At 35.4% G+C, this 12,982-nt stretch overlaps 1 protein-coding gene across 3 annotated transcripts in view; it reads left to right on the top strand.

Annotated features, from left to right (window-relative positions):
• Positions 1–12,982, top strand: part of LOC142344702 (angiopoietin-1 receptor-like) — a 207,186-nt gene that overhangs the window by 142,101 nt on the left and 52,103 nt on the right. For all 3 annotated transcript variants that reach the window (XM_075396570.1, XM_075396569.1, XM_075396571.1), the window contains 2 exons: positions 7,243–7,398; positions 11,768–11,935. In XM_075396570.1, the coding sequence (XP_075252685.1) occupies positions 7,243–7,398; positions 11,768–11,935 (324 nt within the window). The remainder of the gene's footprint in view (positions 1–7,242; positions 7,399–11,767; positions 11,936–12,982) is intronic.

Below are 12,982 nucleotides of genomic sequence, written 5' to 3'. Positions count from 1 at the left end.
TGAATCTAAGAAAAGACCGTTAAAACTCTATACGGAAGTATTAATAAGACATCTAAGAAAATGTTTTTTTCTTAGGGAAGCAAGATCAAAAAACTTTTGTTTTTCAAGACCAAATAGGACTCCTACAAGGGCCCATAATTCATTTGAAGTTGTCCCTGATTGAGATGAAATACTTTTGAAACTTTATACAGAGAGTTTTTAAGCGCAAATTTCGACTTCTAGGAGAGTAATTTATTTCTTAGAGCACCAACATCAAAGAGTTTTTTCTTTTTCGAAAGAATATAGGTCAATGAAACTCTTTCTTTAGTCCATAACTCGTTTGAATTTGTCCTTGATTGGGTTGAAATGCATTTGAAACTTTGTACTGAGAGGAGTTTGAGCGCAAACCTTGACAATTAAGAAATTATTTTTATCTTAGGGCAGCAGGATCAACATTTTTTTTTCAAAACCAAATAGGATAAAAAAGACTCCTACGACGGCTCATAACTCATTTGAAGTTGTTGTTGACTGAGCTGAAAACAATTTAGATCTGTTTACTTAAAGAATTGTCCCTATTGAGCAAGTACACCATCAACATAAATCAATAACGCCGACATAAAGTTCAATAGCTTAAGAGAATAAATATAGTTTTTCGTGACAAAATTGTTGTTTAAAAGCGTATTGTATCTCATATATTGGACGAAATCTGAACAAAAATTTTACAATGGAGCAATTTAGAAAAAGGATAAATTGCAGCTCTTTTTTCAAATAAACCCATAGACATCGTTCTATGAAAGAAATTTAAAGCCGATGTAGTGAAAAAAAATTGACGAAAATGAAAAAAATTTGCCGTTGGAACAAAAGCAGGACCACCATTAGGCAATGGCGGCAACATAAGCTGCAAAAAAGAAAAGATAACAGTGAAGTCTAACCAACTAGCTAATTTAATGCAGTTCTGAATACAACAAATACTGAAGGGCGATTGAGCGTAGATCTTACATAATTTCACCTCATTCACCGTCATTCTCACAAAATTTTATATTTTTTAGAGTTGATACGTCGGCCCGGGCTCTAAAGAAACTATCAAGAACAACAGTCTCCCAGAAAACGTTCAAAAACGATAGTATCCTAAAAAAACGGTCAAAAATGATAATTTCCTATATGTTCTAATTAATAATTTTATATATATATATGTATATTCATCTTATATATATATATAAATATATAAATATATATATATAAACACACACACACACACACATATATATATATATATATATATATATATATATATATGTATATATATATATATATATATATATATATAAACATATATATACATATATATATATATAAATATATAAATATATATAAACACACACACACACACACATATATATATATATATATATATATATATATATATATATATGTATATATATATATATATATATATATATATATATATATATATAAACAGTATGGCGTAAAGACTTACAATTTTCAAACCGTAGCTTTTTTGTTGATTAGACCATTTTAAGAACCAACTGCAAACTAATAGCGCTTTTAATCTCTTGTACTCTGTTGGCACTTTGATAGAACGTAAATTTTGATCAACTTACCCTTTCACTGTGTTAAATTGGATGCTAATCTCCCATTTTGTGTCTGCCATTGCACTAAAACTGTTCTTGGTTTTTGTCAGCAGTGTTCCAAATTTGCGTGCCCAAATGTCTTATTTCGCTGATCATTTTGCCTTGTATTAGAGATCGCGATCTTGTAGGTTAATTCTCAAGATTACAGGAGAAATTTCAATTCTCACTAGATAAATTGATCAACTGGTGCGGAAAGATGAAAATAAGAATAAATCCAGATAAAACGAAATACATACAATTTAAATACCCGTCAAGAAATAAATCTAGACATGATCTCTTCAGTTAATGAAAACTGATTGAGCGAGTAAAATCAGTTAAGTCTATTGGTTTCAACTTAATCCCGCATCTAAGGTGGAACGATCATTTCAAAGATGTGATCGGGAGATCAAAAAAGAACCTATCAATTATGGCGACTAAGTCAGCAAAGCGTTGATGAAGAAAATTTACTTCTTTTGTAAAAATCATGGGTTCAGCCCCAATTTCAGTACAAAACTGCTTGCTGGATCGATCAATCCTCAATCCAATGCAGTTTTTACGAACCAACAGCAAACGCAAAGTTGAGCAAAGAGTATCTGTATGAGAAATGCTACTTGGCGTTTGGAGAAAAAAGTAGCGAGTATCAGTTCAGGAAAAACTGTCTTTCGTATCCCACTGCAATTTACTTAAGCGCGTCTGTAGTTGATGAGCAAAGGTAAATCAACTCCACAATCAAATTGGTATCTGAATGAACTAACTATGCGAGGTTCGTTTTAGTGGTTTTATGGTTTAGATCTGCATTGCACATTTTAAGCATTATATTTTGAATTTTTTAATCATTTCTTTAGCTTTTTTCTCCCTCAAGGTTACACTTTTTTGCGGAACATATTGTTACTAGTTATCCTTAAAAGAAAAGCATCTAATCTACCACTCAACAACCATTTTTGATATCCATACATTCTCGTACCTCATCACGGAATTAGTGACTTACATTACTAATCAAACAAATCTCTCGAATATAATTACAACGACTTGTAGCGCAGTGGTCTCTTCATCTGATCAAACCGCGCACAGTGGTTTCGTACCCATTAACCTCGTAGCTTTCGTGTTTATTCTTTTTATTTTTTATTTACTCCTTGCTTCTGGCGTTCTTTAATATAATTATTGACAAATTTCGTTAAAAGGCGTATTGTTTTGTATAATTTTGTTGTAATGTCATCTCTTTTGTATCAGTTCATTTCCAATAATTCTAACGCAGTTCACGTGACTTGTAACATGTAAACATGACTTCTTTTCACTCTTCTTGATGGTAACATCTTATAGAAGAATTTAACTGAAAAGATTCCACCGAACTTATGTCCATAACGAGCTAAGATTTTAAATTTTGTTTCTAAAAACCACGAGAGAAGAAAATTATGGTTAAATTTTTTCCACGCTTCCCTGAACAAAATTTTTCTCAGTTGCAATCTGTACTTTTTCAATGATGGTCTTGAGTCATCTGATATTGGAGAAGATGACGTACACCCAAATAGGTATTGAATTCAAAACAATTTAAAACTTTGCAAAATTATATCAAAGATAATGGCTAGAAGTGTTTTTGAAACAACATATCATTTTGGCATCCAAAAAGGGATTGATGTTCCTCAATAGTCCCTACGATTTCTGATACATTTAGGTGTAGTAACTTTTGAAGAAAATTTTAATTGATTCTTTTGCAGTTTTGTGTGTGTTTCCAATATCAGGTTTTTAAAAATCACTCAATTCAGAGCAAAAGAAACAAGACTAAAATTTATCACTCAGCCTTTTTATAACTTTTCTCAGCCTTTTTATCATTTTTGTTTTACCAGGGTTTGGTTGCATCAATTAGCTATTTATTAACAGTCAAAGCAAATAATTCGTTAAACAGAAAGAAAAGAACTGGACAAAAGTTGCTTCTAAGTTTTGCTAAATAGTTTGTAGAAGACTGAAAAAGAAATTTGGAAAGGTATCACAACTCGCGAAATTACTTATTGCTTGTATTGCAGTAGTTCACCAGCATAGATCATCATTAATTAAATTGGAAAGAGGGGTAGGTGTAAGTATATGGATATCAATCAGGCAGTCTTCAATTTAAACGAGAGATGACTTGAACGAAATCAACAGAAGTTTCTTTGATTTCTTTGAATCAATGCAGATAGAGGTATTTGATTCTCTGGAAAAAAAAATTTAAAGGTGGCCTGTTGCTCAAACGTACTCTCTTAATACTCTGAATCAATGAGAGGACAGCGGAAGTCTCAAATATTTATACTTGCACCGATAATCTGATCCGTTTTGGCGATTCCAACATATATGCTCTGAAAGATGCTGGGGATGCTTTACTGAACAAGTTCATTGGAGATAATGGACTTCACAACGCAAAGCAAGATAAAGCAACGCAGACAAATTGAGTACAATTTTCTTTAACCAATCACTGCTTTAATTCCAAAAATTCAAATTCTCGAAACAGACACAATAGTGCCATTAATCAAAAATTATCCTATCACTATCGTATATCAACCATCATTAAGATAGTCAACAGACTAAATCTTGAAAACTATCGGCCTAGTTTGGTTATTTCAACATCAGCAAGAACGTTGGGAATCTTCTTCTGGAATAAACAACAGAACATTTAGATTTAGATAAAATTTATTTGGAAGTTCATTTAGGTTTCCAAAAACAAAATTAAGGTCTTGTTACCATAATTGTCCTAACGGCGAATACAAATCATTACTTTGAAGATAAAAAATATTTCTAGCGGTTTTTTGGATTTAGCAAAACCTTTCAACGCAATATCCTTGAACGTTTTCACACAAAAAAAACTGAATAAACTGTTCTTGAGATACGTAACTCCTATCTGTATAATGCATATTATTTGATGCATATATAAGTTTCGAAGCATTTGAACTCCTATCTATGAGGATGACGACCATCGGCAATTTTTGGTTACTCCGCATTAGGTAAATTTGGAAGACTTTTACTGGAACAAATGAAAGAACATATAGCATATTTTTATCAAAGCTAAGCTTGTTTTCCAGAAATAAAAGTCGTCTCTTGTACCATATTTGCTCTAACACAAAAAAATAAATCGTTACGTTGATGAAAACGGCATAGTTATAAAAATTTTTCTCAATATCCATGGACATTTTCAGACAAAAATTAGAAAAGTTTGGTTTTGGAGAGAGTGCAATTTTTTTCAAAAATTTTGTTCTAAGTAATAGCAAAAAACGCGTTAATAAAGGATTATTTGAATCATACTGATCGAAACTAAATTAGGGTATTCCACAAGATACTGTACTAAGACCTTTAGTTTGCATGCTTCATGTAAACGAGTTCAGTGAAGAAAAAAAAAAGAAATGCAATGTTTTACAAATTGAAGATAAGACAGCTTTTTTTTTGTTTGATGAAAGAAATGAATAGTATTTAAAAGTTCGGGTTGAACAAAAAGTGATGTAAAAAGTGTATTTGAAAGAAAGTTTGCTCTAAATGAACCAAAAACAGAACTAGTTGTTTTCAAAAATGAAAAATTGTCAACTGTTAACTGCGTTGATTTCAGAAGTCAGCGACTGAAATCAAGTGATAAATGCAGATAATTTTTTGAAAAAATGCAGATGTTATTCTGGAAAGAAAATTACCGTACCAGAGCATACATATGAATTTTCTCTGATAACAAAATGTAAATCAAAATGGAGTCATAGTTAAATTTTAAGAATACTTCAACAAATAGATGCAAAAAAACACAATCGAAATCGAATGATACAAATTAAAGGCTTAGAAAATTTTTTTAATAAATTATTACACAAAAAACCTCAACCAAACCTGATTTATTATTTGATTATTGAAAGGAATGATGTGATTTTTTTGATTTATGATATTACAACATGTAACTTTAAACTCTACTTATTCTATTTACATGTTTGTGATTTTTTTAAAAAATAATTAGTCTCAAATTAAATATGAATCATACCATATAAAACTAAGAGTTTTTGCTGGGGTAATTTGATTTCATGTTCGGCTGTGATGGATTCGTGTCAACTATGAGAGATTACGTACAACTATGCCGACGTTTAAGAGTGCTGAAACTTGAGTTGATTTAAAAAGTTCGGAAACTGTCATTACCGATTAATTATAAATAAATGTTAGCAGAATTTAATTTCAAAGCAACCTTGACACGCTGATCAATAGCTCGATTATGATAGATGCATATCGAGTCCCACGGGCCGTTAAGGCATGGACATGGTGCGCAGTCCTGTTTGCTCTGATTTCATTGCACTCCACTTATCTCGTTCAGACAATTTGGACCAGAGATAATCACTTCATTGGCGCTAGGTTCATAAAATTGGCGCTGAATCAGTGATCTGATTGGTTTAAGAATTTATCAGGCAAAAAACTGAACACATTGTTGGCACTCTTATAATCGGCACAGTTATACGTCAGCATAGTTGTACGTCACCCCATATTATATTCCGTGAGCAACTGAGGCATGGTTGTGGCCCCAATAATTTCAGTATATTTGATTATTTCCTCTTTACAGATTTATTTTTCTAGTAAATAATTAAACTTCATGTCTGAAAAAAGAGCCGAAAATAAAAAAAAAGCCGATATTAAAAAGAGCCCAAATTTTAACAATAATAAATCATTATGTTTCTAAGCCAATTAAGTTTAACTCATGAAATGAGACTAGAAAATTTCAAGTCAAATGTAACCCAGTATTTCAGACCTGAATTTTGTTTGTTATTTACCAGCGTAATAAATATGAAGTGATGAAAAAATTATATAGAAGTTATCACGAGCCAGAGCCATGCCTCAGTGGCTGGTGGGACTTGATAAGGAACTATCTCAACCGAACATGAGATCAATTTACCCACCCAACCAAATACTCTTGGTATTAATTAAATAAAATTTAGGGTAAGTATATGCAATTTACTAATTTTGGCTCTTTTTGGAGCAGATCAGGTCTTGGCTATCGTGTGCTCTTTTTATCGTCGGCTCTTTTTGACTGAACGCTGAAATACTGGGTTAAAATTGGTCTAAATTTTTCTGATCTAATTTCGTGATTTAAATTTAATTGGCTTACTAAAACAATCATTTATTATTATTAAACTTTCAGCTCTTTCTAACGTCGGCTCTTTTTCGTTTCGGATCTTTTTGAAGTCACCAGGGTTTGTATCCCAGCCTATAAGTTTTGGAAAAAGTGCGCCAGTCATTAAGATTGTTCAAAAATATTTAACTTACTAGCGTTAACGAACTCTGTTTGAGCCAGATTTCCATTTTCTCAAAATTTGGCGCGGTTTCAGTCCACTTAAAATCATCTGCCCGTTTGAAGGCAAATTTTTTGACGCCAGCAGTGAATTTCAGTCTTCAAAATTTTCATTTTAAGAAAATGGTAGACATTTTTCAGGATATAGTTTAGTAACTGGTTTCCATATGCAAACAGTATTACCTGAGTTCAATAGGCCACACAGGCCATTTGATTACAGACTATCTTGTGTTGGAACGGATATAAGAGAACCTGCAGGAAATGCGCTGAAACTGCGCATACGAGTTGGGTGTGCTAAGAGGAGGTTTTGGTGTGGAATGAGAGTATGGGATACGTGAATGTGAAATATGTTCGTTTTAGCTCTGCCAAGGCTAAAAGATGCTCCGGAGGCAGTAGAAGTTGGTAGTTGTTTTGTGTTGATAAAGTGGAACCAATGGATAAGATTCTATGACCACGGAGATGGACCTATTAAAGGATACAGACTCTACGCCCAACACAGTCATCGTCAGTCCCCCAGTAAGTCTTCTCCTTTCTATTCTCTTCATTTCTCTTCCCATGCTAGATCTTGTGCCCATGAATTTTTTGGGAGATAAAACAAACAGCTGAAGTCCCTACATGTTTTGGTACGGTGTGTTTTTGAGCGTTTTAGAAAGCATGTTTTAAAGTAATGCCGGTTTGTGAAAGGGATCAACGAAACTCATAAAAGCCTACAAATATCCTTAAATAATCTCCTTTTCAAGATAACTGTTTCTTAATTACGAACACAATTTGCAAAAGCTGGGAGCATTAACTATAAAATTGTTTGTCCAGAACTTTACGAATCAGGATTGAGAAAACCAAACGTTTTCTGCATAGCCAGTGTTGATTGGAGGGTGCATTCATGCTTCTGGACAGAATTTTGACTGTGAACATGATTTCTGGCTTCGTCTGTTTCGCCAGAGAAAGTGATCCAACCAAGTTTCTGTTAATCTTCTGATTCACTTCTTCGTGTCCCTTCCACGCTCTGAAACTTCAAGTTCAAATCAGCCGGAGTGCTTGAGGGTTTGAATTGATCCATTTGAAACCGCTCAAGCGTCGTTTTTAAGTAGTGCTCCTGCTCGAATGTGGCTTTGTCCTCTTCTCGTCTGATTCTGAGGCCCAGAAAAAACTGTAGACCTCCTCTGTCTTCCATGTGGAATGTTGCCTCGAGTGCTTTCTTGACATCGGAGATTACTGTCATGCTTCTTGATGCCCCGATGATGTCGTCAACCCAGATTCAAATGAACTGTCTCTGCTCATCTGTCTCTGCTCTCGCGACCAAACTGCGAGCGTTTCTGCTTCTCGTGAACCCCTGTTCGAGTAGCAAAATCGCAAACTCCTTTCATCAGTTGTTAGCAGCCTGTTTCAATTCATAAACTGATTTATTCAGTCGGCATACTAACTTCTCTCTATCTTTGTTTCGCAAACTCGGGTGTCTGTTCCAGACACACTTCTTCCACTATGATCATTGCACGAAAGCCGTATTTACGTCAAACTGCTGCATTAAAGGGCCCTGCTCTTCTGGTATTTGAAATCGAATCCTGAATGCTTCCGTCTTACAGGTATGCGCAAAAGTCTGAAAATAACCCAGTCCCTCGACTTGTTTGAAACATTTTGCTACCATTGCATCTTCTGGGTGCCAGATACACAGTTCTATTGACCCCTCACCTGGTAGGCCAGGCGTCTGTGTGTTGTCAGTGATCCAGCCCACTTCGGACTGGAGACATATTAAAATGGAGAGATATTCCAAATGAAGAGATATTAAAACCGATTCAACTTATATTTGGTTCTCAAAATTTGCATTTTTATAGATTTATGGCTAGGATATTTTTGTCTGGGCGACTGAGTACTCTATCAATGTCATTATCCCGTTGTTTAAGAGTTCCTCTCGTTATTATGAGTTCATGGTCAAAAAATTGAATTTGTTTGGATTTTTTTTGTGTGGTCTATCGAGAATTTTTGAAAAGTAGAGTGCATATCGGAGAAGCCGTAAAAACTGTTTATCAATCAGTAGATTACCGTGACTTTTCCGCCCAGAGTGTTGAAATTACAATATTGTGTATTGAATGATGGGGAGGATAGGTATCTGGCTATAAGCTTACTTAAAGTCAATTTTGCCGAAGTTAAAACTTCCTAGTTTATTCTTGTTTTTGAAAATATGTCAAGCTGCCAAGTCCATAAGGCGGTCGATTGAATGCATTTGATATTTGTCTTTATTTTTTGCTTCGCTAAGAAATTTCAAATTGAGCGCTAGTTTGATGCGGTTGTCGTCTTTTACGGTAATGACTACTAGGCTTAAAACCGTCTGAAAACATCGTCGGGTCTCTGATTCTGTTTTATATCAATAAGAATTTTCAATTTATTTTTAACTTTCTCGGCGAGAACTAAGGGTATTGGACGTGCCTTGGGTGAAGTTGGGATTAACCTTAAATTTTGAACGGATTATATGATTTTTTGATATGCCGTTTTGCGCACTCAAAGGGGAATTTTTCTGTAACATGTTTAAAGAAAGAATGTATTTGCTTCACAAATTATGTAGTCTCGCCATGTCTTTGAGGGTGGGAGAATCCTAGTTTTGGCAAAACACCACGGAGAGGAAGGTTGAATGTCGGACAGTTCACACTAAAACTACTTTTAGATTTAGCATCCGATGTCCAGAGGTCATGCTGAAATGGAAGGTGTCGGCTATGGTATTTTGAATATTGTTAAAGCAACGATACTTGGGGCCCTACTTGGAGTTTGTGTAGGTGTTCCCTCTGGAACTAGAACAAACCTTTGGGTTCTATTGTGCTGTGTCATTGCTAACGAAGTTTCGAATCTTCTAGGACTTCCCGTGTTGGCAATCTACGCAAGAGGTGCAGTGTCTGACTCCGTCTTTATCCATATTTCATCACTTAGGAATGTGATTCCAATCGTCAAATAATTCTTGAATATAGCAGATGCTCTCCTGTTCCATTGTCTCTTGAGTTTTTTCGTGTTTCCCAGTATTTGAGGATGTGGTGTGTACTTCGCTCACGTTCCTGACACGACGCGCTGTGCAGGTATGCTGGGGTTGGTTAACACGTAGAGGTTGAATTCCTCGGGCGCCATGGGATCGACATACTTTGCCGAAACGGCCCATTTTTGTATAAATTACACAGTGCTTTTCTGGCCGGGCAAATTTAAAGATACTCTGGGTTAAACGGCGCCCCACACCGTTGCCACCGGTTATCTCGTTGTGAAGTTCTGGGGCGTATTGGTCGGCTCAATTGTGGTCGGGCTTTCTCTTGTCTTGTTTCTTCTATTGGGTTGACAAATGATATTTGTTGATCCATTTGAGATGACTAAGTTGACCTGAAAAAGCTCTTTGATTCTCCTGCCTCACCCTTTTATATTTGGTGCATATTGAAGGACTTGCATAGGCGTCCGAGTCTGCATCAGATCAAACTGCATCTCAAGACTAATCATAAAGGCGATGTAGAGATCCTTTTTGATATCATCCGAGAGTTTCCCCAATCGATAATGTTCTCCCAAGGCCTTTAAGTAGCAGTGGAAGTTGTCTTAACTTTCATCGTCTTTTTGCTTGCAGGTAAAGAGGTGGAACCTGTCGTACTGTTACGCTGTCGGGTAAATGCCAAAATGAGCTCGTGAAATAGCTCATGGGAAGAGATTGTATCTAGTATTGATTGCCGCAATCTCTGATGGTAGATCCGTTGGCTTTTTGTGCCCAGACATGAGAAAATGAGGCTCTTCACTTTGAGGTCCGCCTGTTCCCACGAGATACTGTCAACTTGTTGGCCGTTGATTTCTATGTATTTGCACTCGTTTTCACACTCTATGCGTCGAGTGGCATTTCTTAGATCTCTGTCCCTGTGTTGAGCTTGTGTCTTACCAGCCACCTGGGGCTCTTAGTTAGGCTCCGCGTAAAATAAGTCCTCTGGTTCTGGCTTGTTTCGAAGCAGAGGGTCCAGATGTATGATCTCTTTCGCAATAATAGCCAATTTGGGTGTAGAACCCCGGCTTGGCCACTCAATCGGAGGGTCTCTGCCGTTTTCCCAGAAGATTGGGACTCCAATTGGGGTTCCGTGAAGTAGAGTTATGGCTGCGCCGTGTTGTGTGCACCTTTGATAGACAAAAAGCAGACCTAGGAAGACGTGAACTCTCGCTTACTCCTTTTCACTCTTCATACACTAATTGTACCTAGCATAGAAATTCCAAGCGCGATTGTTAACTGAAAGGACTGGTGTCGGCAAGTGATAACATAACTGAGCACATATTCATCGAACTAATTTACAAACCTGAGATGATAAATATAATAGCATTAAGAGTCTATAGAGAGTTTATAATAATACATCCAGAAATACTTGGTTAACGCGAAAGAAAAGGAGCTGCTCACCACACGTTAAAAAGCCAAAAAAAATGAAAAAAAAAATTCCAAAGCCTGCTAGCACCGTTAAGCCCTTTTCTATTGGCACCGAATTGTTGTAATATTTGTCCGCTGCCTCCTAAATTGAAAATTTTCCTGTTAATCGTTCGGAATTTGTTTATGGATCTGTCAGCTATGTTAAACCCTATGTATGTTTTGCTGGAATCTCAGTCGAGTGGTTCCAATTTGTTCGGCCATATTATTTACTTTTGCAGTAAAAGATGTAGGGTGCTATTGCATATATTTTTTGTTCGATTTACTCCTTTTGAGGCTTTACTTTCACCGGTCCTCAAAAACTTTACTTACACCTTCAAAACTATTAATGAAAACCTGTGTCCCCTCACATGAAAGCCTGTGTGAACACAAATTTTTGCTAATTTTTTCGTTTATATTTGTTTCATATGCGTCATTGGACTCATAAAGAGTTCCCTCCGTAATCTACTAAGTTCGTTGCATTCTCAGGAGAGTTTGGATTTGTGCCACATGTGGGAAACAGGTCATACTACATGTACAACGCAACAAATCTTCAACCCCACACTAACTACACCTTCAATGTCAAGGTCAGCAGAGAGGGATTAGAGGGCACGGGGCAACAGGGTGTACAGATAAGGGTGGAAACTAAATGTGATGGTGAGTCGAATTAAATAAGTTGGAATTAGATCAGAATTAAACTGACAATTACTTCAGTTTTCTTATTGTTCCAACATTTTTTTTCATAATGGGGGAATATATATGCGTTGCTGCCTTTTTTCTTCACACAAATTTTCAATTTTTGGTACGCATCGTAGAGAAAAAAAACATCATTTTGTAGCACTCGGGATCTAGTTTTGATTTATATAAAAACATCAGGAAATTGAAAAAGAGAAAACCTTTTAAAACTTTACAGGAAAAACCAAAAAGGAAAAAACATTGCTCTAGGGAGGGGGTGCGGTAGGGGTTGACAGATCGTGTTGAAATCTAAGATTAGAAAAACTGAAATCTGCAGTAAAATTAGTTACGTTAAAGGGAGTTTTTATTGTCAGCGAAACTCTTTCCAGTTTAATCCCTAAAAATTATCAATTTTAACTATTTGACCAAAAGTTTTGAAAAAAATCAAATATTTTGTTTTTATCTGAAAATTTTGCATAAAAATGTGTTTTCTGCTGATTAAAAACGAAAGTAAAAACCAACAGTTCTCTTTATCGAACATATTTGTTGGAAAAGAGAAGATTTCAGGTAAAGAGAATTTAAAACAAAAGATCTTTTTCGTGTTGGTTTTTATTTTTTTTGTGTGTGTGTGTGCGTGCGCTTGTGTGGGCTTCTAAGTGTCTATGTGGGTTTGGTGTGGATAATGCGTCTGGTATGTGTGAGAGAGAGGGAGAGGCAGAGGAAGGAAGAGAGAGTTAGTCTGAGAGTGTTAGTTTCTTTATATATTAGACACAAATGGAGACAGATTGCAAAAACTGTCAAAAATCCCAAATGAAGAGTCTCATAATTATTACAATTTGTGGCTTTATTTATGTCCAGAACCAAAATTATGTTTTTAAAATTTTGCTGATAACACAGTGGGAGACTTTGAATTTGATGGGAGACTTTGATAAAATTTTTCAGAAAACTTCCAATAGTTTCATTTCAAAGTTTATTCCAAAACTGCAGTAATTGATACAATTTCCTAAACCAGTCTAATTTATTGAAGAA

This window comes from Convolutriloba macropyga, chromosome 8, assembly GCF_964194025.1.
Source record: "Convolutriloba macropyga chromosome 8, txConMacr16.3, whole genome shotgun sequence".
Lineage (NCBI taxonomy): Eukaryota > Metazoa > Xenacoelomorpha > Acoela > Convolutidae > Convolutriloba > Convolutriloba macropyga.
Note: the sequence above shows the minus strand (reverse complement) of the source record. Positions and strands in the feature narration are given on the sequence as shown.